Below are 27,702 nucleotides of genomic sequence, written 5' to 3' on the forward strand. Positions count from 1 at the left end.
ATTCTATGTATGATATTTGATGATCACATTATGGGGAGCTTCAGCAGCAGCAAAAGTGATTTCTGATTATCCATGGTGGTAACAGTGCGATAATCTAGTCAAAGGATTTTAACACTGTCCTCACCTTTTGGTAATCGCATAAACTATTAGATAAATCCACTGCGCGCTTTGTTGTCGTTAATGTTCGATCCATTAACCTGTGTGCAGGACCAATATTCTAACGAAGGCGGTGTTTTGGCCGTACGGTGACGTTTTAAGGCAGGTCCCGGCCAAACCTACCAATGAGAGGAGTCGGCTCTATTCTGCTGGGACTGATCGCAATGAACGGGTGTCGGAGCTTTACAAGGCAAAGGAGCAACCACAGCAAGACGCGGCTATTAAGGGGATGCGGCATCGATACGCGGGAGCTGTCTATCAGCACCAAATCCCCGACGAAGAGCGAGGCAGCGCGCAGACCCGAGACCCAAACCCAGTCGCTCCAGTCTTCAGTCTGCCGCCCCCACCTCCGTCTCTTAGAGAGCGTTCGACCACCACCACACACCACCAGAACCACCACGAACTGCCTTGTCTGAGCCAACCCTCTCGGAGAAGTGTCCATGCCTGTCAGCCGCAGCACGGCGACCCCCCGCCTCTGACAAGCTACGACATCGCCCAGCGACCTTCACACCAGGTTGGTGAACCCGCCGGGCACCTGCAACAGAACCCTTGGGCCGCAGCCGGTTCGCAGCCGCCGCAGTCGGAGCAGCCTGTTTTTCAAAGCTGCCACTGCAGTTTTTCCAAAGAGGCGAGCCTTTCTTACCAGCGCCAGCCCCTCTCTCATCACCCGCCGCAGCCCTCCCCATCTTTGCCTCCGCCGCCGCCGACGTCGTCCTCCTCTCTGCTGTATTTGCAGGATTCTAATCGGGGGGATCATTTCCAAAGGAGTGCCAATTACCAACAAGCGAGCATCGTGGAACGCTGCAGGGGAGGAGGAGGAGGAGGGCACCGAGACCAGAAGCAGTTGTTGCAGCAACAGCAGCAGCAGCAGCAACAGCAGCAACAACAACAGCACAGTCATTTAAGACTCCAACACAGGGACCCCTCCCCTGAAGCAATCCGAGCAAACTCACAGAAAGGGCGCACTATAAATGTATGTGAGTCTATCAAGGCTAATCGGCGAGCAATCGAGTCCCAGACGCAGGACCTGCAACAGCAGCAACAGCAGCTCCCACAATTACGAGCGCAACAACAGCTACTGGTGGGGAGCAGCTTGCCTATCAACTACTGCGCCAACGGCTCAGGAGAGCTATGTAGGAATAACCAGGCATCACTGCTGCAACAGCATCAGCAGCAGCAGCAGCAAGACGCACTGGGTCTATGTCCCCAGCGTCCGCAGCACTGTGACCAAGACCGCAATAAGCCGGGGAGGACGAACCAAGCTAACCAGCCCCATCACCATTGCTGCGACTCCCGTGTAAACCCACAGATACAGGCATACACGGGGAACTCGTCTGCGACTGGCAGCAGCAGCAAAAGCAGCCCCAACTACGGCTCTAGCTATCACCTGTGGCCCGAGAGCCCGCATAAGGGGGAAGAGAGGATACGCATCGACCATCATAAGGTAGCTTACATTTAGAATTTGCTCATGTACAATTGAGATTAATTAGGGTCTGATAGCGCAACCTAATTGTCTGTATAATGTACCATTCCATGACCACGCCTGTCACATGATTTTTGATATAACGGTGCTCTGTGTAGGGGTTATTCGGATCGATTGCCACGTATGCATTGTTTCAAAGGTAACGTTCGTAAGGGTCGGTGTAACTGAGCGACTGCTTCTTCAAAAAGCACCAATGTAACCTATGACACCCCCCACGCACACACGCACGATCGCGCGCTCTCTTTCACACACACACACACACACACACGCACGCACGCACGCACGCACACACACACACACACACACACACACACACACACACACACACACACACACACACACACACACACACACACACACCTGTTCCATGTTGCAATGACAGAGGGGGTTTTGTGTGTATTGAACAATTGAAATCTGTTCTCTTGTTGTCAGAGAGAACTGTGTTACTTCTCAGGTCTGCATTTCCACAGTAAGCTGCTACTCCGTACACGTTTTTGCCATAGTGCCACAGTTATGACAAAACGTTTGGTGTGAAAGTATTACACATTAACATAGTCCAGTTTCTCATTGGATGCTTTGCACTGCAATGTGCAAACGAATGACCAGCTATAGGCAATGGATGGACGTGCATGCAACTGTGCAAGGGTCAACCCATGACATAGGCCCTATGTAGCAGTAAATTCAGAGGAAGCACTTGTATTAGACACTGTTAGAATGTTATAGCATTTTAGATATTCATATTGTGTATTTTAGAATTGAATACCTGTCCATTGATTGCTCTCAGTATATTTCCCTAAACAATCTACCTGCATCTTGTAATTGAAATTAACATAAAATACTATGATTTTTCGTCCATGCCTATTTTTTGTATGGGTTATCGTAAAATGACCCAGGTATTACACAAATCATGATAAGGCTGTGAGTGCTAACTGCTTGTAGTCCCTCAGATACAGTATGTGAGCAGCCACTGCAAGTATTTTGATACCCTTACTTACCTATTCATGTTTATTTGTAGCTTCCTGGCTACATCTTATTGACTTGCCCTTAATGAGACTGGCTCCCCCAGTTTGAAATCCCTTAAACAAAACAATTGTGACAGGCCTGAGACTGATAAAGTGTATACAATTACAGTATCCTGCAACACACCCCGAAACTCTATAGCTGCCTGGTATTGATGGCAGTGTGATATTGTGTCCCAGCCTCAATAACATTGTGCTTTGAAAGGGACCTTGCTGGTCCTATTGTGATGCTTGTGTAAGTACTCTTTAATTCTTGCCACTTACTGTAGAGGTGTCCCTTCTACTGTACACTATAGCTCTGGCAGATGTTTGCCAAACCACCTCTAAAGGAAAGATGGGGTTGTGTGTGTCGTCACAGAATGGATAGATGCTCCTGCCAAATTGTAGTTGAACATGGTCATAATCACCCTACAGTATATGAGCTTGGAGGTCAACATGGTATATCATCATGGCATTGCCACAAACTTTATGTCATTTGGCATTATCATTTGAGGGTTTAGTTGCGTTTTTTGTTTGTTTTTTTAGATTTTTTGTGTGTTCTTCTAAATACCACAGAGTCTTATCAACACTTTACTATTAGTGCTATATTTGTGTTGGGCATGTGATTAGACTTAGGTCATTATTATTGTTTGAGCCAAGAGCTGGCCATGTCGTCAGATCTCCTCTTTTGTTATGATTAACAGCGCTGTTAATGGGCCACTATTGCCCGAAGAAACATTGTTGATTTAACTTTCGTTATCGGTCATCGCCCAGCTTGTACAGGCCCCTTGTTTTACTCTGATTAGGCATCCATGTTTCCACTGGTTACCTTCCCATACGGAGGGCAACACCTTAAAACTAAACACACACACTGTTTAACAAATGACAGCCTCATTCATTAATGGGGTGGAACCAGTCAACATCCTGTACACCAGGAGTGAATGGCCATATCTCAGATAACATTTGCAATTTTATTGGGGTTGTATGGGAACCACGATCTTCCTGTGTCCATCAACAAGGAGGTAGTAAGTACTAACATAAAGGCCTTTCAATAATTTATTGGTGTTTCTCCCATTTTTTTGTGTGTTCTGCATTTAAGTGCTACTCCACGCTTGCACTGAAATAGATTTGTCTTTCCATGTTTGTTGCTATGGAGAGCAAAACCTGATATTGTATAGCTGAGGCCTCTCTCTAAGGCAGTGGCTATGTACAGAGAATGAAGGGAGAAAAAAAATCCCTCCATGGTTTGCTGTACATTCAATGCATGCATTTTGCATACACATGTTGAACTGTACTGTTGGTTTGGCTCTAATAGGAGATGGCTTCCTCCCACTGGTACAGTTCACATGGCTCTCTTTGCGTTTCATCTGAGTGATTCTGCACAAGGAGAGGTGTATTGAATTACGTGCAGTCCAGTTAAATACAAAGAGTGGTGGGGGTTTCCTGTGTAGCCCAGAGCATTGCTCTGTAGCTCACCATCGCTCTATATGGCAAATGTTTTTTCTCTGCTAGCCCAAGTGCTATTTGTAGTGTGCATGTTTGACCTCTGGTGCAGTTTCCCTTTTTAATGTGTGTAGTAACGTGCAATTATTTTTACTCTGTACACAAGTTCTCACTATAGAGCGTTGCTTAATAAATGACCTGAATTCATTTATATGGTAATTTCTGTACGATTGTAGCCAAGTTATGTCAGCCATATAATGTATCACAGCCATGCATATGCTTTATAGCTAATTATGTTATTGATCTTCCACCTTCCACACATCCTGTGTTAGGGCATGATCAGAAGACAAAAAGTATGAGAATATAAATAATGTCGCTGTAATCAGATATTCATCATTCATCATAATATTGAGAATAGAAAGACTTTGAAAACCCATTAATTGTAATGTGTGTGTGTGTGTGTGTGTGTGTGTGTGTGTGTGTGTGTGTGTGTGTGTGTGTAGGATATGTTTCATCATATCTGATACCAATTTCAACATATTTACCCATATGGAATCCAGAAACTGTCTGGTGCTTTTGAAAAATGAACCATTACACTGTAGGAATGAATGTGATAGCATAGAGCTAGGATGTGTTATTTTATACTACTGTACCCTACAGTAAATCAACACAGCTTCCAGCCTGCCCTTGAGAATCCCTGTTTGAAAGCATCTTCCACCATTGTGAATTGCTTTTTTCAGTTCAGTTAGTGTGTAGGCTACTGTAGCACTTTCCATTGTGGGGCTGCGCATACACTATAGTTCACCCCTTGGTTTTGAGATCTTACCCTCTGCTAAGGTCCCCATGCCCTAAGGATTGGATTTGACTGAAGCTTGAGCCACACCACTTAATTTTCCTGTATCAAACATAATGGTGGTTTTGTAAAACCTCATGAAAAAAAGCCCTCTGGCAGGTGTATAAATATTTAGTGTAAAACAAAAGGCGTTGTTGAGCTGAAAGACAAGTTTTCATGCCTAAGACTGCCTTTAACCACTGTTTACAAAGAATACATTCCATCTGTAACTTTTCCTCAGAAATGGGTATAGGAGGAAGATATCGACTCTCTGTGGTGCATTTGAAGCATTGTCTTTTCTACCACGAAAACGTTGTGTTAGCAAATCCTACCTTAGCATGGGTAACACTTTACTTGAAGCACCTGCTATGAAGTGTTCTATTGCCATATCAATGTTGTATAATTAAATAATAGTATTCATGATATAAAATTGGCTCTTGTACCTTATTGCTTTAGTATACAGTTTCGGAATGCTCTACTACGACTATATAAGGTGCTGTGAATGTTTGTAACACAATATAACACACATAAAATATGTTTCAAGTAAAATGTTACCCATACCTTTTATACAGATTTGATATGATGTAAAGCAACAGCGAAGTGTTCTGCATAAGAAATGCAAAGCTTACAGTAGCCTGTGTATTTGAATACCCAGTATAGGTACAGTAGAATCTACATTACTTGCTATTGTTGTACCAGTTGATAATGTATTGTTTGCATGGAGCTGAAATGGTTGATGTAGAGCATTTGGAGTCAGACGAGTGAAACATGTGCTCTCTCTACAATAATGAAACTGTATCTTTTTGGAGATCTTCATCTGGATTGTGTGTGTGTGTGTGTGTGTGTGTGTGTGTGTGTGTGTGTGTGTGTGTGAGTGAGTGAGTGAGTGAGTGAGTGAGTGAGTGAGTGAGTGAGTGAGTGAGTGAGAGGGTGTTAGTATACCATTGTCATCTCTAAAGCATGATCTTCCCTTAAACTGTAAAGGTCAAGTTGACTCTATAACTCCTCACAGTCATGGAAACACCTCCAGCCACCAGTTTCCTCCAGAATGATATCTGAAAGCATTTCATTTCATCTTTGGGGAGATTCTCCCCTTTTAATCGTAACATAGTAACTCATTAGTAACACGTCTCTCCGAAGAGGGATTGCTCATCATGATGTACATAACTATGTGGCTCAATATGCAGGCCTTTCCCATTAGCAAGGACTCATACTACACTAACATGAATAGATGAGAAGAATACAGACCCCTTCTCTGCGTTTGTAATGAAAGTCCCTGTTGTGGTTTCATTCTGTGGCTGTGTTATACATACAGCTGCACAAGCCTCCATTACAGACCTCTGATTGTTAACCCCTTCATAGACTTGCAGTCTGAGCATCCCCTTTTGTCACTGCAGTTTCTTTTTTTTCCTCTTTCACGGGCAGTTCTGGGGTAGACCATATTCACCGCTCTAGTCCTTTCTCTCCCCAGCCACCTCTTTTTTCCTTTAAAGTGAAAAACCTTTTTAAATAGAATCAATTTACACTTAAGGATCCTGAGGGCATTAAAAACTGCAGCACTTAATTTTATGACAAAAAACCCCCCACATCACAGAGGCAAACTGTAGCTGGGGGCTGGAGCGCAATTCCCAGAACTTTTATCATGTCAGACATAATAGCCAAGCATCAGAGAATCATATGGAGGATGTAGGGATACTGTAGATGTGCTTATTACTGTATACATGGCACTCCCAACTTAAAAACAAGCTCAAAACGAGGCTGTTGCAGGGTGGGTGAGTGAGTAGTACAGTATGCTAGTGCACTGGAAGTGTCTGGGTGAGAGTGGGAGAATACAAATGTGCTGCTATTCCAAATGGCTTTTGTTTCATTTACCAGTGAAAGGGGGTTATAAGCCAGATAAGGAAATTCAATTAGTTTAAACTGGGAAAGGGCGCTGCTCAAGTCAAAGCATGTTACAGTACGTGACATATGGTAAGGGCTCTCTTTCAGAATAGGCCAAGGAAATAGATATCTTGTTACATCCAGGCAATATAAAGACTATGAGAAGGAATGAGAGTGTATATGAAGACAGATACATGTTTTAACTTTGTTTTTGCTGTTTTAATCGCTACCAAAAGAAAACCTGGTAAAGTAAATCTGGGTCTACATTGATGTGTCTGCATCAGTCTTTGAAATGTGTCTTGTCCTCCTTATAATATAAATCTAAGCCTGGACGTGTCCACCGAGTTCTCGAGTCAATCTTTACTGAGTTTGTTATAGTATTGATCCTTCCTATGCTATAGGTTGTCCTGGGCACTCCTTGGTATTGATGTTTCTGCCTGGGGAGAGAAAGAAATGGACACTGTCTGAATTTAGTGCAGGCTCGTTCTGAAATGACTTATATCTTTCAAAATGGGAATTGAAGGTGTATTGTTATGCATCACTGTTACAATATATGACAATAAATGCAGTCTTGAATGATAAAGTTGTGTGATTGTAACAATGAAAGGCTATTGCTTTCGGGAATGATCTCTGATTATAATTTATGACTTTGGTTCTATGATGTTACGTAGTCTTGCAGGAAAAGTTGTCTAATGGAGGTTCCATAGTGAGTGTCTGCAGGTTCTTTCAGCTTCTTTTTGTCTCTGCGTGTGTGTGTGAATGCATTCATACATGTATGCGTATGTATGTGCGTGTTATATGTGTGTATTGAAAGGGAAGGCCATATTCGCCAATGATTCTACCAACACAATTCCAAATAACAAATGTTCAACTTCATGAATTTGCCTACATTGAAGTAGAATATGGCACTAATGATGCACTATTTTTTCCCAAGGGTATGAACCTTTATGTATAACCCACTGATCAGAGCCTAATTCAGGTCCCTGCATCTAGTTTAGAGGGGACACCTCAGTGGTTCCTAATTAGTACAGCATTGTGTAGCTGTTGAACACCTACCACATTATTAGTCCCAACAATGACCATTCACATCGGCAAAATACCTGTCTTGTCGTCTCCATGGGGGTTTTGTCTTGTTTTTAGGCATAATTCATTTTCATTCTTTTATCTCTGAGGAGAGGGGGGGGATGATAATGCTGCCTCTAGAAGCCTGTAATTGTCCCTGTTATCAAACAGTAGTCATTCTTAACCATGGGGTTTGCTAAAAGGATGACACCTAGGAAAAAAATCTATTATGTTTTCTTTGCGAAAAATCCACACTGTTGTAAATCACATTTCATGTTAATGTTTATGTTCTTTTTGTCCTGCACCTTTTCCTCTTCTTTTAAATCCCACAAAGACATATGGATAGGTGCTACTGTTTTATGTCCTTAGTATTTAGATTCCAGGTTGGGTTGGACAGGCCATCCCTGATGCCTACTGGCCTGTCACAGAAATCTGACAGCGTCTGTGCAACGTGACAAACCAGCAGCTATAGCCTACAGCTCTTCGTCTCAACAGGGGCAGGCTGAGGGGTCCCCAGGGGTCTGTCCTCTCTTTCTTTCCCTCCCTCCTCCTTTCTCTCTCTCCCCACCGTGTCCCTCCGTTCTCTCCGTTTGAGTCTGCACACACACACACACACACACACACACACACACACACACACACACACACACACACACACACACACACACACACACACACAGTGGAGTTGTATACATATGCATGCACATAGACATACATGGACACACAATTATTATTCACATGCTCACACAGACACAGACACAAACGGGCGGACGGACAGACAGACAGACAGGCACTCTCTCTCTCTCTTTCTCTCTCCCCATCATTTTTCAGTTGTTACATCCCTGGCTGCAGACAGTCTGTCTCTGCGTCAGTCTCAGACCTGATCCGCTGGTTGGCTAAGGCGCGGCTCTATACACACACAGACACACACACACACACACACATACACACACACACACACACACACACACACACACACACACACACACACACACTCACAATAGAAACACACACACACACACACACACACACACACACACACACACACACACACACACACACACACACACACACACACACACAGGTTAGCTGTAGAGTGCACTATTTCAATTTCAGGGTGTGTGTGTGCATTCAGAACTGCGGTGCAATAGCTCCATCAAGTCCAAAAGAAGGAGAGTATTCTATTAGATTGGAGCCGGCTGGAAGGAGGGATAGAATGAGCGAGGGAGAGAGGGAGAGAGAGAAAGAGAGTTAGAGGAGGAGATAGGCAGAGAGTTGCAGTGCTTCATTTAAACTGTTCTGCACTGTGGCTTTTCAATTTGATTATGAGGCTCCATTTCATACGGGCTAGATGCTGTGTGCCATTCAGAATGAAATTGAAGCATTCGTGGGGACAGACAGCCACCCTGTGTCTCCTCTAAAGGAGGATCAGTGGACAAGGGCAAGCGGGCCCTGTTGTTCCCCTTACTGAACACTTTTTGTTGGGGGTGGGAAAAGGGAGAGAGCAGCTACAGCATGGCAAAGAGCCGTGTGTGGCTATAAGTGGATATTACATGCCAGAACTTGTTGTGTGCTTTGAGCTACAGTATGAGGATGGCATGTGCTGTTTTTAGGATATCTATGTAGAATTTGTTAGAGAATGAAGGTTACACATTATGTATCTTACGTATCTGATCCTTTTGTGTTTCTCATATCTTATACTGTATGGACGGACACACACACACACCCAGCAGTTAGTCAGTCAGTAGTATGTTTTCAACCGCTAAGAAGGCCTGATTCCTCCCTTTCTCTCTATCAATGATGTTCATTATGTTATTGAAATAACCTGTCAAGGCTGCTTTCTGTTTACTTCCCTGGGCCTGATATGGCAGTCAAGTCATGTCCATTTGCTTTGATCGATTGTCATTTAATCACTTAATAAAGCAAAGTTTGTCATTGTGTTTTATTTTCAGCATTTCCCCCCCTGAATGGTAATGTTATTGGGGAAATTAATGATGACAAATAGCCCTCGGTAGGGAACTGTAATAGAACCGCCCTTCTAGGTGCAAGGGGAGGTGCTAATATAATGTTTAGTTTGATGTCTTCCCGTTACCATCAATCAACCTCTATTAGTGCTGGGTTTACAGTCCAAATGCACTGCATCAGAGATACTGTACCATACGTTTCAAAGGGGGGTCTTAATGGCTCCGATTATGAAGCTATTTAATACAGTAAAGGGGATTAAAACACTATGGCCTACTCTAATCCTTAACCTTTTGTCTTGTTCTCATGGACCAATGTTGTGTCAGACGATAGCGTCACAGGGCTGGATTTTCAATTTCCATTAGGAGCAATCAGACTTTATTTCCGAGCATTTTTAGAGGCATTAGGGTCCTCACTCAAGCCCAATAAAAGGGCAGTGTTAACACCCTGGCTATTTTGGTAAATGCACTGTTCCATGTGAAGTTTTATGAGCCATTGTGATAATCTGAAGTCCCTTAAGAGCAGTGGAGATGCCTCTGGAATGTATCACCAATATCTTAGTATTTTTCTGCCATTGCACACACTGTAAATGTGTCTATACATCCAAGGTTTGTGGAACTCTGTTCTTCTGTTTCCCCATCCAGTTTAACTCTTGACACTTCCTGAATCAGTGCTGCAATCACATTTTTGTGTTTTACTTTGTTCTCTCATTTAATTTAACTCTTGCCTCTCCCTGAAATTGCTGCAGTTTAAACAGACAGGTTTTAACAAGATATCCTCTGCCATTTAGATTACCTTTTTCGTTACCTTTTCCAACAGAGATAAGACAGACCCATGTCTTTGATGAAGGGACTGTTGTTCCTATTTTCCAGCCAAAACTCTTTAAAAAGTGCCACTCACTCACTGTTTTGGACACCCCATCGCCCATCTCTGCAGGAAATAGTGTTTCTTTAACAGGAAACAAGGTCATGCAGCGCATTAATGTTTAATACCTAAATTTGTGCAGTGCAAAGATTCAATTTTCTGCACATTGTAGGGTCCACTATTAGTTATATGGCTTTATTTATACATCTATCTCCATCTATTATTTATCTGTTTTTGCCCTCAGATCTGGATGCTTTTTCTTGAGGGACAGCTGATATGCATGCAATGTACAGTGCAATCCTTCTCAACTCCTACTTTAGCTGGTTTGTGGACCAACACTGATCTGAGGGATATTGCTGACTGATTCAATCAGTTCTTAACCTGAAGCTGTCATTAGATGATCATTGAAGAAGGAGGACTATTATCCTGATCCTTAACACCAATAGACTGAGAGGTTATATCCACTTTCAGACAATGGTGCTCTGTTTATTGCTGTCTATCGCTTTTTTAACACACTCTGTCTTTTGGGCCAACAGGCAACCACTGAGTGGAAGAAGCTGAGCCATGCTGGATCCAAGCCCTCCCTCTCTGAGAGCAGCGGCCGACTCCCTCAGATAGCCATGAACACCTGCAAGTACAATGGCGGCGTGGTGAGACCACTGGGCAGCCTGGCGTCGTCGCGGCGCAACCTAGCAGAGCTCGACTCCGAGACGCAGCCCCTCCAGACGCTGCACAGCTCCGGCCTGGAGGTGGTGGTGTCTAAGGGTAACGGTGAGGACCCCAGCAAGGCGTCCAACGAGAGCCTCGTCAGGGAGGGGGGTGGGGCTCCGCAGAAGAAGAACAAGGACATCGGCTATAAGCTCGGCCATAGGAGGGCACTCTTTGAGAAGCGGAAGAGACTCAGTGATTACGCCCTCATCTTTGGGATGTTCGGGATCGTCGTCATGGTGACGGAAACTGAACTGTCCTGGGGGGTTTACACTAAGGTAAGCTTGTGGCGTTCTTTGTTGATGATTGTAACTGTTGAGTTACATTGTATGGTGGGATATACAAATGGCCAAAGGGCTGTTTCCACTGCTGCTGGTATTCTGAGGGTCCCTCTGAAGCTAGCATCCAAACACTGCCCAAGCTCAATAGAGAGAGCTGCTTCAAAGTGTGTGACATTATCTTTGACCACTGACAGGGACAAGACAACCCAACATGTGGAAGGTCAGTGTGGTTTCAGGGTTTCTGTGACCTGGTCATGGTGGCCGACTCCCTGACATCATTTGCTCAGATCAGTTTGGGCAGAGACATCTTCTCCAGAAAACGTTTGTCACAGGCACTTAGGAGGTTCTGCACCAATGTTTACTAGGCTGCACACTTGACTACCATTGCCAAACAGACCTGGGTCAAATTGGTATTTGTTTTCTTTCATACGGTTTAGGTGCACTTCATTAAGCTTGTTTGGTGCTTGGTGGTAGTTTTTTTGTTGTCTGTTCCATTTTACCAGACAAGCTAAATCAAGCACATCTTTTAAACGTACTTTGCAAGTATTAAAAAGAACAAATACTATACTATTCAAAGCTTTTTCCACATAATTATTGACCAGTATTGATTGTTTTAAGTGATACTATTTGGAATGCCAGCTGCATTTTTACAACTGGATGTGGTGTATAAAGGTTGAAGTAAATCAATTCCATCTCAGTTCCAGTCAATCAGTACAGCACATAACATTGAATTCAATTATTAGGCTAATTGAAAATTGCTAGTAGGTATCTATAAGGAACTTGCAATTTATGCATTTCATGTCAGTTAATTTTGAGTTGATGTGAGTTGAAATAGAAGTGACCCCATCCCTGGCCTGAACAGCACTGTACTCCTCTCACATACAACGGATATTATAGGGAAAAGCCATTTTCAATCTTGCGTGTCACATCATTATGGACATGTGAGTCACTCAAGGTTTTTCGAGCCCTTGAGGAGGGAATGCTTTCGAGTGAGTGAGCTTTGGGACCGAAAATCCTTGAACTGCTGGCAGGTGGATTAATTGGTTTACTCAATGTTATTTCACAGGGGACTTCTCAAAACAATTTCAGACATTAGAGTGTCTTGAGAGGTGCCGAAGACCTGAGGGGCAAAGCAATCTAGTTGATTGCTAAAAATATATTCGCTAATTTGCTCTCTGCCTGTTATTATGTCTGTAGCTGAATGGTCAGTGTAATGGCTTATATTCTAATGCATGGTTAACTTGACCCCACCCTGAGAGCATATGCAATATCCATTTAAAACGATTTGGACCCTCCACGGCATTTGACAAGAGTAATAGGCATCTTTTACAATCCCTGTGACGATTATGAGAGATGATTCAAATTGGCGTTTTTGTTGTTGTTGTCATGACTGTGATTATGACCACCCACCATAACACGTTTTACTCCGCTACTATTGAAGCTGATTTACCAAACAGCTTTTTACCCACATAGGGGACTCGAATAGTGCAGGTCCTCATTCCAAAGATCTATTGTCCCTGTAAACCCACACATTGCAGCACTAGCATCACCACTCACGGTGGTCGCTTCCTGCTAATGCGTTGCCTTTTCTGCACCTGCTATTAAGTGGAAGAGACCAATGTTAGTGGTGAGGTTGATTAATTGGTAGTTTGCACAGTATAAAACAGTGAAGAACATTTTACACCTTTTCTGCACCTGCCACCATACTGTTTGGAGACTGCATTTTGGCTCTGTTGTTTGAGTACAAACCCTTTTCTTTTAGGTTTTAAGCTAATAATAGGAGGTGTGTTTGTTGTTGCTCACTCTGTATTCCCTTCCCCAGCTACTATGGTTGTTTTTCGTCTGCTACTACAATCACTCCAGAGGAAACTTTTTGAATAGATAAAATTAGTTTCAAATGGATTTATTTTTGTCTTGTTTGCTCCATCCATTAGACAGTTGAAGGCTGCTGCTCTTTCTACTTTTTTGCTCTCACTGTCATACAGTACACTTTATAGTCATGCTTTCACATTCTGTTCTTTAACAAAATGGTCATAGCTGACAACGTAGGTTATACTGTACTATATTCATTTATAAATAACTATCCACTTATCTAAACAGTGTTTTTTATGTCTTTGTCTCTCACTACAGGAATCTTCGTACTCATTTGCACTGAAATGCCTTATCAGCCTTTCCACTGTTATATTGCTTGGTCTTATAATAATGTACCATGCCCGAGAAATCCAGGTGAGTCGAAAGAGTAGTTATGTGGCAGAAAACACAATTTTATTATGCTGTCATTTCTGAGCTGGTTTGATGATTTCAGGGATTCAGTAAAGCATGCAGTGTAATTGAGTTTGATTATCTTATTCTCTTGAATTGGATGATGCATATTATCAATAAATTGTGCCTTTATGCTTTTCAGAGGCCTTTAACATTTTAAACAGGTCTATGGATATTTTACAGTCCTATTTTAACTGGTATATCTGATATTTACTGATGAATTATGTGGTAAGAATTGCCAAATTCTGGTACTTTCTTTGAAGACTTTTCAACACAATTGAAAACTACTGTACCTCGTACTAAATGGCACAGCATGTAGTGGTGTGTGTTTCTATGCATTTCAATAAACCAATAAGGTAATTATTGTGTAATTATTATTTACCATGCGATTTTGAAGTAAAAACCTAGTATTTATCAAAATAAAATGCTTTGTAACTAAATTGTACTCACACTGTACATTAGGTACACTTGGATTTAGCAACACAATAGAGTGGAACCAAAAGTGGACTGTAGAATGAAGTATGAAAGAACGGTAAAGAAATGAAAGGATTGTTCAATTGTAAAGTAAAGGATAACCCAACTAGTTTGTTTTATCCTCTTTAGCTGTTCATGGTGGACAACGGGGCAGACGACTGGAGGATAGCCATGACGTATGAACGCATCTTCTTCATCGTGCTTGAGCTGCTGGTGTGCGCCATCCACCCCATCCCGGGCCAGTATGTCTTCACCTGGACAGCACGGCTGGCCTTCACCTACACACCGTCGGTGGCCGACGCTGATGTGGACATCATCCTCTCCATACCCATGTTCCTGCGCCTCTACCTGATTGGCCGTGTCATGCTGCTCCACAGTAAGCTTTTCACCGACGCCTCCTCGCGCAGCATCGGCGCCCTCAACAAGATCAACTTCAACACACGCTTCGTCATGAAGACTCTCATGACTATCTGCCCCGGCACCGTGCTGCTGGTCTTCAGCATCTCCTCCTGGATCATCGCAGCCTGGACGGTGCGCGTCTGTGAGAGGTAAACGCCCCCAAAGAGGAAACCGTTGCCAAGGGGAAAAGCACACACAAACCCACTGCTCCGCACAGTCCCCCCTCCTCTCTCTCTGTCCTGCTTTCTTTCTTGGTGTCCTGTTCTTTTCTGTTGTTCTGTTCATCCCCGCTAGTCCAAAGGAATGTCTCGAACCAACCCCCTCTCCTCCCCACACCCACACACACTCTCTCTCCACTGCCTGAGTGAGAAAAAATAACTTGCGTTTCATTAGCTCAGCAATCACTCCACGAGTCCCTTACTCCTTGTTTTTATGCTATTTTAGCAGCTTCTCCATAATTCATGAGTGTCTAATTGTTTGTTTGCTGAATGGTTTGTTTTGGTAATGCTGAGCAGCCCCAAGGATTCCCCCCCGTTCTCCAAAAACTGCACATCAGGCTCCATCTCAAGGGGGCGATGGGGATTCTCACACATCTCTGAGAAAAAGAGGCAGGGAAGAGGCACACTTTTTTCAGACCGCGCTTTGCATCTAGAAATTAAAAGTTTGTCCCAGCTTTGATGTTTTAAGTGGTCTTGTTTAGTTCAGCGCGGGGGGGTGGGGGTGGGTGTGTGTGTGTGTGGGCGGGAGGGGGGGGGGGGGGGCTGGGTGATGTCAGCTGCTGTAAGTCATTAGTGGAAAAGAGCTCCTAGTCAAAAACATAATCAATTTACAAGAACCTTCGTTGTCAATGTGTCAGTCAACTGGTCAGTCGTTCTCCAATACGTCTTGCCTGCTTTACTTCCTCCCATTCCCCCTCACACTTCCTCCCGACTTCCTCCCTCTGTTAACACCTCGCACTAACAACCCCCCCCCCCCCCCCCCCCCGGCCACAGAGAGCCGGCAAAGAGAACTAAACAATGTTGACCTTTGACTTCACCGCCACATGAAAAAAAGCAGTACAGTGAGGTGCAACTCACATCCAAGTTCACCAAATGTTTTGTTGGCACATGCTCAAAAGAACACTTTGATCTACATAAATGAATACTGTCTTGCTGAAGGTACTTGCATAAAGCCCAACTTAAAGTGGTGGTTATGATTCCTACTTTAGAGTGCCACAAGGATTGACATACTGCTAATTCTTGTTCCAGGTCCTAGATTAATACTACCATGAGCGATACAGGTGTTGCCAAGTACAGTTAAAAAGCATAAATAGATTGTATGAGTACAATTTGTGATGGTCTTTTATCAAACACTTGGGATCTCCTCAAGTTCTGTAAATGGAAATCATAACCACAGGTTATGCAACACTACAGTCTAAATTCTATGGTATTTGGAAGCAATATACTAGAGTCAATTTGATGAAATATCTAGTGTCACTAATGGGGTCAGGATAGATGATATGCCCATCACACACCTCCATAGCTAGTAGCAGTGCATGTTATGAGGCAGTCCAGTTACGGTTTCAACTCCAAAATAACATGTGTATGTGTGTTTGGGTGTGTGTCTTTGTGTTTATGTTTGTTTGTTTGTTTGTTTGTGTGTGTGAGTGCATGTGTCTATAATGTTCTGTTGTACTTTCTATTTCCCCACTATGCTGCTCCATAGGGATACCATGTGAGTCCTCATTCTCTAGCCGTGGAAAACCTATCATTTTTGCACCGAGCTGGCGCCACTGCTGCCCTGAGTGGGGGAGGGTGGGGGTGGGAGTGGGTACGGGGCAGCCCCAAAAAACCCTGCTATCCTTTCCCAAAACAGAGTATGGCAAAGGGGGACTAGATATTTCCCCCTTTAGTTGGCATGAATGTGGCACCATCCTCAAAATAACCAAAAAAGATGTCATCAGAAAATACATCCAGGCTTTTAGTGGCTAGGAGCATAGGGAAAACCTATGATTTGAGCAGCACTTTGAACCAAGCGTCTCTTTCTCAACTGTTTTGTGGTAGGAAGGAGGAGGAGGAGGAGGAGGAGGAGGGAGTTTGTGCTAAAATGGAGCAGCTCCTTCAAGTCACCTTCACGAGCGAGCCTGAGGGCAATTCTCCTTTTTTATTCCTCTTCCTTATGCAATTGTTATAGATCCATAATGTACCCACTCTTTTTAGCATCTACTTCAAAGATTTGCTGAGGAACAAAAGCTTTTTAGTCCTTTGTGTTCACACACATTACCATCCCATTATGTGTCTCCCCTCACAGAATTGATTGAATGATGTTGTAATGGTTAGGTATTCTACAGGCTTTTGTTACTTCTTCCCAGCTGATTCAGTTTCCTCCAGACGTGGGTAAGGAATTTCATCCAGATACATATTCATACAAGACATCTGTGCTAATGTGAGGAGAAAAGAAATGTCAAATAATTTGTCAGCAACAAAATTGTTAATGTGAGATTTGGGCTAGATTTGGAAAAGGATCCTCTAACCAATATAACATTTGATTGTTTTACAACCACATTAATTAGTAAGCATTTCATGAAAACCTCTTTAATTAGAATGGTGGATAGTGAGGGTGTTGCTATCCATTCTAGCACAGTTTCCAAAATGGAGGAGTTGTTTTTGAGGCGAATGCAGTGTCTCCAGTTTAAGATTTTCATACATGGATTGAGTGCTCACCCGTTGTAAACAATGAAACAGCATGGGAGTCTTCATGTTTACTTCTCTCGATCCCATCACTCCAAAAGAAAAAAAGAGGCGCTTGTTTCCCAAAGTGCTTTTGCGTGAGTTTGAAAATGAATCTGCTGATGTGCTGTTACATCTACCACGCTCCTGAGCCAAAGGGCAGAACGGTGTGAGATTGGACGAGCACGGAGTCTGTCTGGAATATGCCTAGACAGGGGGAATGAAAGACATATGATTGGGTGGGAGGGGGGTGGAGTTGGCAGGGACTGTGATGGTACAGTAGATGGAAGCAATCCTGGTCACTGCCCCCTCTTCATACAGCTCCAGAGCTCCATACCGTAACCAAGCTCCTCATGTCTTTTGGCTTTCCTATCAAACTCCACTCCTCTGCATCATGATCCTTTGTGGGTATCCTACTACAGTACCCATCTAATGTGGCATGCTTGCAGTTCTTCCTCATCCCTTCCCAGTACTTATTTCCCTTTCCTTATCCATAACCAGCAGGCCTAATCCAGTCAGAACTCAGATACACTTGCATGCCTGCCTTGCCTGTCCCCTGGTCCCATCTTTTCTCTCTCCCTCTCTCTCTCTCTCTCTCTCTTTCTCTCTCTCTGAAATGAAACACTTTTTCGAGGCTACATGAGACCATTGTTTCTCACCTTGTTCTTCCAGAGGACTTCTGGTCATGTAACAAGCTTGGGAAAGTTAGGGAGACTTTCCCTTAACAGGGTTGAGTTACTGGTCTGTTACACCGACCGACATCCAGTGTGTGTCGTCTCTTAGGGTTAGGATTTTCTAAAGATAGGATTCAAACCCCGATGCAATGAAGGCTGTACAGTATCTTGACTTTAGATATATGCCTGTAAACTTTACTTACATACTTACTTTACTTACATATTTCCATAGGAAGCAATGAAATAATTACAAATATTAATATCTTAAGTTTGCATATGACCATACAGCATTCAGTTGTTTAACCTTTCATACACTTAAAATTCACCTGTTATGATTACCAAAAGGAGGAATTAGCTCCTCGCATACAGGCAAATACTGTACTTACTATAAATTGTGTAAGAGAACAGGTCCATCCTCGAGTCAACACTCAGACATATAGCACCTTTCTACCTATAGCACCCCCTTATTTGTGCTTTAATGCAATTATAACCCATCAGAGTATGTCACCTCATGTGTTTTTCATGCTGTGGTTGCCGTGCATAGTTATTACTGACAATGGACCAGCATGTCCTAACAGATCTTAAAATACTATTAAAAAAACAAAATGTGGAGGATGACTATGTTTATTTGCAATCATTACAGTACTTTTTGGGTTAGGGTTAGGGTTAGGGTTTCCACTTCCACTTACCTCTAAACTAGGAAATGTTGTATAATGGCTACTTCTGGTAATTCAACTCAATTGGTAACTTCCTAGTACAAAATGGTGCCTACAGATACTTGGTGATGATTACCAAAGAAACAACTTATTGTGTAATCACCATGTAATTTAACCCTAATCTAACCCTAAGTAAATAGTTATCTGTGCTGTAAAATAAAATGCTACTGTATCACTTTTTGTATAGTTATAATGCTTAAAACAGGGTCTTATTTTTGCTCAAAGGCAACACTGAAGGTGATGAAGGCTGTTTGAGGGAGGTGATCTGTATGGATGCCCTGTTTTATGTCTTGTGTCATCTGATACATTTGGTTTGTTTTCTTGATGTTGTTGCATTGGCTCTGCTAAGGCTCCCTTTGCTTGTGCCACATTGTATGATTTAGTAGCTTCAAAAACATTTGTATTACAATTTTGTTCAGTCCATTGCAATGAAAAATCTACTTCCATGTTGACTTGAAATTATTACAGAAAACACTTGGTGTGCTTGCTTTGCATTTCAGCTGGTTGTACGAACACAATTATGTTTGCAGTTTTTTAATTAGGTCATCACCAGTTGAGTTAAATCCTATCTGTATGTGTTTAATGTGGCTGATGCCACCCCCCCCCCCCCCCCCCTGAACATTTCAAGATATTTTTCCCAAAATAATCTCTGCCACTGCTAGAATTCCCATTTACATCAACACGATTTAAGAATACTCTTTAAAATACTCTTTTAATTTGGATTCTTGATATGATTGAGTTACATAAAAAAATAAGTGCTGTACAGGGAAAAGGAAGGAATATGCTAAGGAATATGGAAAGTAACTATGTCATGTCCCCTAAGTGGGGGCTTGTAAGAGTTTGTAAGAGATAATTTGCCTGACTAACAATTTGCCTGTGTTCGAAATATACAATATATTGCTTGTTGCTCCATGTAAAGAATTGCTTTTTCAATTTCAGGTTGAACCAGTTTTTCTCAATCTCATGCGAATCAGATTTGCATGCCGCATGCCATACACACAAAAATATTGCTGTGTATGGCATTATTATCATACTGTATACTGTATATGTAATGTTGCCTTTGTATAGTATGTAACAGTTATTGATATTCCTACTCTAACTAATTATGTATTTTTCGACAAATGTGTACATTTTAGCACAGCATCTCACTGACAATAGGGGTTGGCAGATTTTGATTACTAATGACTGTGAGAGGCCTTTTGATTTGATCCCTTGTTCCCATGTCAGTCCTCTTATAGCTTAGAGGGTGCATTGTCAGCTATTGCCTGTGTATGTCCCCGGGACAAACTATCTATCTCTTGCATGAGCTCATCCTCACACAGTGAGAGAGGGAGATACAGAATGCTTGGGGAGATGGCGAGGGTTAAAAGACTGTATGACTTAAAGAGGAAAAACCAGCCCAGAGCCACATCATTGCATCTATTTTTAACCCATTCCAGCCAAGGATGGCTTGTGTATTCCAAGAGCAGCCAGGCATTGTATACAATGTTGATGTTCACTGACATTCTTTTCTGTACTGACTGGTAGAGTAGATGGTGATGTAACGTTATCACAGGTTAGGTTGTTTAAACAGTGTTAATCAAGTTGTATTCACTTATTTGTACTCTCACTCTGTAAAACTCTTTGTCTATGGTGTCATCTGTGTCATCTAGTTTTCTCATCTACTTGTACTTGTGAATAGAGTTGCTGACAAAGTAGGGAAATACTTTTTGAAAAGTGAGTGATCCTACAAACAATGAGAAGTCTATAACATGAGGATGTGTTGAAAGCCAACAATATCTATTGGGGATATTTTGCCAGGGCGGGAAACTTTTCACTGCAGACAATTTCTCTTGTCTCAGACTAGGTTGAAAGTGGTGCCAGCTCTTCTCCATGCTATGCCAATACTCAACACAGTATATTGAGAGCTTCAAAATGCCATTGATTGGTTCTGTATCCACAGCCTCTATTCGTATCGCTGTTGTCCATAGACAAAATGTCCTTTGTCAGATTTAGGTATTTTATTGACATCCAGCCATATCTGGCTTTCGAAAGGTAAGCATAGTGATCTTAAAGTGAATACATAACCTCACAGACAAACACTATTACCTTTTATGCCATGGTGGTTTTAAATCTGACCTCTTGTATTGTGTCCTGCTCTAATCTCTTGCTAGGGACACTACAGCACTTAAAGTACTCCACCTACAAAGCAGTAATTGCTGCAGTTGAGAGGATCTTTCCAATTTGAAACAGTTCCAGTGTGTAAACTAGACATCTACCCAAGCTAATGAAAAGAGCTGAGTGAGTGGAACTCACAATCCACTGAACAATTAACATGATGTAGAATCAAGTCTAAGGACATATTTCACTTTGCGTCACAACTTCAAATAAATCAGGACAAAAGAGGAAGCAATGCAGTATCTTGGCGGAGACTGTGCTTCCAGAAGGTCCTGTCAGAATAGGTTGTCTGTTACAGTAGGCATGACTCATGTCTTTGCCTGCTTTGATAAAATTAACAAATTAGTCACTTATAATTACGATAACTTTAGTAGTTCAGCCCCCCTAGCTAAAAGCATTGTCACTCAGAAGCCATACTATTGCAGGTAAGAGGTCAGAGATAAGGGTGTCAAAAACAATGAGCTTCCCAATGCGTTTTTTATTTGTTTGAGTCTACTCCTGCTTTTAAATACAACTCCCATCCCCTTGACAATATTGGAATATTTGTCAAAGATGGTTTTAATTGAATGGATCGCAGGTTTTGTCGTCGCTCTCCTTGCTCTCAATATACTGGCTTTTCAGCATGCAGGATGCAGACATTTTTTTAATGCCTGCATGGTATTGTACCGATTGCTTTTTTGCATGCCATATGAGTGGCTCAGTGGGAAAAAATACCATGTTGTTTTTCCTGTATTTGAGCATGAATGCAGAGTTGAGTTTAGCAGATAAGACTTTTGGCTGCTGAGGGCATGGTTAGTTGAAATGAAAGTGATCTGTCTAGGAGGAGATATATTTTAGAAACTCTCTTTTGTGGAAACCTTTTGAATTCAAACATACTTTCATCTGCCCCAGGTGTTCCAAACTGTATTTCTGCCTTGATTAGATGTAATTGTTCCAGCCATTTTAATTCCACATGCTGGGTCACTGCTGGATAGTCTAGTCATTAACAATTCATAATTGGCATGGCATGGGTCCCCTTCAGAGACCATTTCTAGGAGCAGAAAAATCATCCTCTACTTCCTTTATGTAGAAATGCTATACTAAAGGTAGGTTTCAGTGAGTCATGGCCTGATATTGCATAGTTACAAAAAATCCCTCTAATAATTTACTCCTCCTAGACAGATCATTAGCAATCATCTGGGAAGTACATTGTAAACGAATAGAGAGTGGGCATAATGGTGTTGTCTGTACAATATTTGGGGATTTGTTTTCACAATGCAAGGGGGTGTGAATGTCATCATCAGTGTTGATAACATTTTGAGATGGTGTTTTCTGCAGTGTCTTGTGAGGCTTTGAGCTATCGCATGGTTGTCTGCCATATATGCCATGTATAAAGAAGTGATGTGGATACTGTAACCAAACCTTTGTTTGGGTACTTTGAACTCAATAGGACAATAGTCATCGTTTCCACTATGTAGTAAGAAAAGAGAATTGACATTCTCCTTTCTTTCAAGAAAATGCTGTTCTTGGTCAAAACATTTTTTTCTGTCTTGTAGAGTAGAATCAATTCTTTACACTTTGTATTTGTGCGGGGATTGATGCTGATCAAGCTATCAAATAGTATTTTATAATGCTAGTCATTTGTTTTTATTCATAATGTTTTGCTCCAAACAACATATCTTATGTCTCCCATCATTATTCCAGTCATGTTTTATAATATCGTCATTTGTATGCCAATGAAGAGCACATGTAAGTTTGGATTCACTCATCTATTTTTCAAATGACTCTCAATATCATCCATCTTCTCAAGTTGGTTGATAGACACTGATACAGATACTTCACTGCGATCAGCATTTCATCATATTCTTTGTAAGGATTAGTTGAATAGATTTGGTTTTCACCTCCATTTCAATGTATCTACACACTGAATGTATAGTACCCTCCCTAAGTAATGGGACAATGAAACATTTTTTCTCGCCGCTCTACTCTTTAAATCAAACAAGTACTATGGTTAAAGTAGAAATTCTCAGCTTTTATTTCATGGTATTTGTGTACATATTGGTTTCACAATTCTGAAATTACAACACTTTTTATGCATAGTCCCCCTATTTCAGAGTACCCAGAAGTAATGGAACAGATTTATCAAATGTCCAAATTAAGCACTCATGTTTAGTATTTGGTGCAATAATTGCCTGAAGTTGTGACCCACAAGACCTTTTTCCAAACCTGCAGGCTTTTTAGGTACTTTTTAGCAAACTGTAACCTGACCATCCTTTTTGAGGATAACTAGTGGTTTGCACCTTGCAGTAAAGCGTCTGTAGTTTGGCTGGTGACGTATTCTGCTGATGATAGTCTCTGACATATTCATGCCTACCACCTGGAGAGTGTTTCTGATCTGTGGGACTGTTGTTTTGGGGGTTTTCTTAATTATGGTGAGCATTCTTCGGTCATCCACTGTGGAAGTCTTCCTTGGCCTACCAGCCCGTTTGCAATTGCTGAGCTCACCAGTGTTTCTTTTTCTTTTTAATGATGTTCCAAACTGTTGATTTTGGCAAGCCTAAGATTTTGGCTTAGTTTCTGATTGTTTCTGATTTTTCTGCCTAATAATGGCTTCCTTGACTTTCATTGACACTTCTTTGGACCTCATGTTGACAGACACCAATGGATAACTCCAAAGGCAAATCCAAAGCCTATAATCAATACTAGGCATTGACAGGTCTCTTATGCCTGCACAAATGATGTGATGGAACACACCTGACTTACCAAAAACACCTGTCAACCCAATTGTCCCATTACTTTTGGGTACCCTGAAGTAGGAGGACTATTCATAAAAAGTGTTATCATTTCTAACTGGTGAAACCAATATGTACACAAATACCATCAAATAAAAGCTGAGAATCTCTACTTTAACATCATAGTAATTGTCCACTTTTGGAGTATAGACCCAAAAGAAGAAAAAATGCTTCACTGTCCCATTACTTACACAGGGCATCTTCATTTACCATTGAGACTTTACTTCAAATAAAAGGTAGATTGGAATGTGATAGCATTCTCTGCAATTTCATAATGTTTGACCATTTGTTTCCGCCATGGATTGGGTGCTTTTAGATGCACAGGCATGGTGAAAAAGGTGAAACACTATGCACAGGTATTTTATACCTCCTTTACCAACCATCTATGTTAGTTCATGGCCTCTCTAGCATACTCAGGTTCCTTTTACCATATAGTATGTCACTGATGGATATCTTCCTCTGTTTCTCTCTTCCTTACTTTAGGTATCATGACAAACAGGAAGTGACCAGTAACTTCCTAGGAGCCATGTGGCTCATCTCTATTACCTTCCTCTCCATTGGCTATGGTGACATGGTACCTCACACGTACTGTGGGAAAGGAGTATGTCTGCTTACAGGGATCATGGTATGCTATCTTTCATTGGACATGATATTTGTGTGTTTCTCTTTTTTCATACAACCCTTATTACGAGGATAATGAGATGCCACTTTTTGGGAGAAAGTTGCACAGTACACAGTTGTACAATATACAGTCAGCATGGACTACATAAACCTAACACAGACATGTACATAAATGTACATCAGATGTATTGATGTGTTCTTCAATAAGTCTGACCATGGGTCTGGCCATGTCTCTTTGTCCAATAGGGTGCTGGCTGCACTGCGCTGGTAGTCGCCGTGGTAGCCAGAAAGTTGGAATTGACCAAGGCTGAGAAGCATGTCCACAACTTCATGATGGACACACAACTCTGTAAACGAGTGAGTCAGGCGCCCATTTTAGTGGATTCATTGATCTTCCACCACTGAGCTCTAATGTGAATGTCACATTACCTATGGGATGTTATCCAAATCATGCCAGAACCATAGTTTATGGTTTTCTGTAGGATTTAGGGTTTTAACGGTTCACCTGTCCTCTGTTCACCATTCTCTGTAACTATATACAGCATGTATAGGCCAAGATTATAGGAAAAGCATGTAATTTAATTGAGACCCCTCACCTCTCTGTTTTCTCTTCATCCGTCCACAGGTAAAGAACACAGCTGCCAATGTACTCAGGGAAACATGGCTCATCTACAAACACACTAAGCTGGTCAAGAAGATAGATCATGCCAAGGTGCGCAAACACCAGCGCAAGTTTCTACAGGCCATCCATCAGTAAGTACCATTCTCCAAAGACAATGACCATATCATAAGCACGCCAAAGCCTATGTGGACACATGAAGTTGTTTTTACCACCTGTTCAAAGTTGTTGAATATATGTTATTTTGTCTTTAATGTTATTTTTGGAGAGACAGTAGTAATAGTAGTTGCTTTAGTTCCACTTCTATTGTACTTACAGTAGATGTACTGTAGCTGTAGGTGTGCCCTCTTAACACACTACACTGCAGTAGTAGCAGCAGCATCACTTGTAGTGTTTGTTATAATGTCCTTCCTTTCCTACTCTCTGACATTTTCTTGTGACAATATCCTGTACTCTATGTTCATTAAGCTAGGTGTATTACTCACTACCAGACACACGCACACACACACACACACGCACACACACACACACACACACACACACACACACACACACACACACACACACACACACACACACACACACAGACCATCATCAGTCTAAACTACAACGTACTGTAATGGTCCTCCCCCCCCCCCCCCCCCCCCCCCCCAACCCTTACCCTGTGAGAAGTGTAATGGTTCACTTGTTTCGTGGATGTCGTGGGGTTTAAAACTTTGTACTGTGTTCTGTCTTTGTTTTGCTCTATCACTGCAGAGCTCAGAAGTAAGTTGAGTCTTCTATGTTCCTCCTTCTGTTTCCTCTACATTCTCTCTCCATGTCTACGTTTGACATGCATGAACCTTAAAAATGCTGGATGCGATTGTTTTGGTTTCCTTTTAATGTTCCATTTACCCCCATCCTCTGAATGGAATGAAAAAAAAGCATCAACATTACCACTGATGACATGGTAGTGGGTTGTCTGAAGAAAGTGAGAGGCATCTTACAGTATGAGCTTGGGGCTTACCGGCTTGGCCAGAGTTCATTCATCAATGAAGTTGCCATCAATGATGTTGCCCATGATTAATATAGCAACAATATGGGGCTATATTAACCTGCATTGACAGACCCATCCTTGCTCCTGATGTCGTAGTAAACAGGGATTGAAATGTCTGTTTTATTTTGTTTTGGGGTGTTTTTGAAAGGCCATCCACTCTCAGTCATATCAGATGATCATAAAGCCCACAACTAAAGTTGACCAGTATCTCTCATCACTATAGTAGGACAGACTGTGTGTAGGACCAAAGAGCAGTTTTAGTAGGAATGTAGAAAAAAGTAGTAGTAAACCTTTTTCAGCCTCACACTGTAAATTAGGTTTCATTAAGCCATTTTTTAACCTGGCTCAGACCCTGTCGCCTACAGACATGAGATTAAGAAAAGACACGGACATGCTAGAAGCATCCCTAGCTACTGTAGATGGAGCTGAAAGTGGTCCCTTTGCTGTCTCCTCATTTGCACATGAATAAATGTCATTGAACATCATCTCCTCAGAATTAGCCCGATTGGGGAGTTTCTGCCTAAACAAGTCACCAGGATGTTGGTCCATTTGATTGAGTATGTGATGTCATCATCTGCAACATCACTAAAACAATTGCACATATCTGCTCCCAAGCATAAGGATATAATAGAATATTTGTTTGTAGCTAGTGAAACACATTTGAGTGTACAACAAAATAATTCAGGTTAGTTAATGTTACCACACTTAGTTCAATGTTATCTGTCAGGGCCACAGGACTAAGTAAGGTCATCTCTCTTGACTCAAGCAATGATATGCTATAGTCACAGGCTCTTCCCCTACCCTCACACACAAACACACACACACACACACACACACACACCCTCCACCATAAGTGCACATGTCACTCACATTCACTGCAAGCTCACCCACTGACTGGTGTGTTTCTGATGACCTGCCACCGAACTGTAAGGGTGTTACAGCTGGAGGCACGCAAAGAGGGCATGTCACCTTCTGAAACGTTCAATTTGTCTACATGTTGGGGGGTTATGTTTGGATTTTTTTATTTTTTGACTCATAGATTTGTTTAGTTTTTTGCATGTGTTGGTATTGCGGTATGACCAGGACTGGGAATGTTTGTACATGCATGCAGGCTGCTCTCTCTCCTCCACACCATCATAGAGAGAGTGCTCCTGACAGATGTGTTGCTCTCCCCCGCCCTGTCCCCCTCTCTCGCCCCTCTCAACCCCTGATGACCCACCCACCTACACCCACTACCCTTCCAACCCCTGCCGCCTATCCCCACTCTCTCCCCCCTCCGACCCCTCTCCTCATGCCTCTGTCCAGACTGCGCAGTGTGAAGATGGAGCAGAGGAAACTAAACGATCAGGCCAACACGCTAGTGGACCTGGCTAAGGTAAGAATTAAATTAAATTTAAACTTGATTGCCAATCAACAATGGTTGATAAGAATTAGTTTCAGTGCCAATGATTAAAGAGCTGAGATGTTATTGACCACCAGACCTGTCACATTATCAACATATATTCAAAGCATATCCTCAAGGCAGCACTGCATGTACCTCCACTCTCCAGACAGATAACAACTGATTTTCACACTTGGAATCCTCCTATGAATAT

The 27,702-nt window shown here is 42.1% G+C and overlaps 1 protein-coding gene across 2 annotated transcripts in view; it reads left to right on the forward strand.

The window, feature by feature from the left end:
* Nucleotides 1-370: 370 nt before the first annotated feature.
* The window catches only part of kcnn1a (potassium intermediate/small conductance calcium-activated channel, subfamily N, member 1a), a gene marked incomplete at both ends in the record, with an annotated part of 30,394 nt that continues 3,062 nt past the window's right edge, over nucleotides 371-27,702 (forward strand). Inside the window, 8 exons of one of the 2 annotated variants that reach the window (XM_083669848.1) lie at nucleotides 371-1,600; nucleotides 11,218-11,667; nucleotides 13,801-13,896; nucleotides 14,536-14,954; nucleotides 24,315-24,456; nucleotides 24,699-24,809; nucleotides 25,078-25,205; nucleotides 27,413-27,482. In XM_083669848.1, coding sequence (XP_083525974.1) covers nucleotides 386-1,600; nucleotides 11,218-11,667; nucleotides 13,801-13,896; nucleotides 14,536-14,954; nucleotides 24,315-24,456; nucleotides 24,699-24,809; nucleotides 25,078-25,205; nucleotides 27,413-27,482 — 2,631 coding nt within the window. Of the gene's footprint in view, nucleotides 1,601-11,217; nucleotides 11,668-13,800; nucleotides 13,897-14,535; nucleotides 14,955-24,314; nucleotides 24,457-24,698; nucleotides 24,810-25,077; nucleotides 25,206-27,412; nucleotides 27,483-27,702 lie in introns of those variants that run through there. The other variant, XM_083669849.1, reaches the window with a different exon arrangement.

This window comes from Argentina silus (genome assembly GCF_951799395.1).
Source record: "Argentina silus genome assembly, chromosome: 1".
Lineage (NCBI taxonomy): Eukaryota > Metazoa > Chordata > Actinopteri > Argentiniformes > Argentinidae > Argentina > Argentina silus.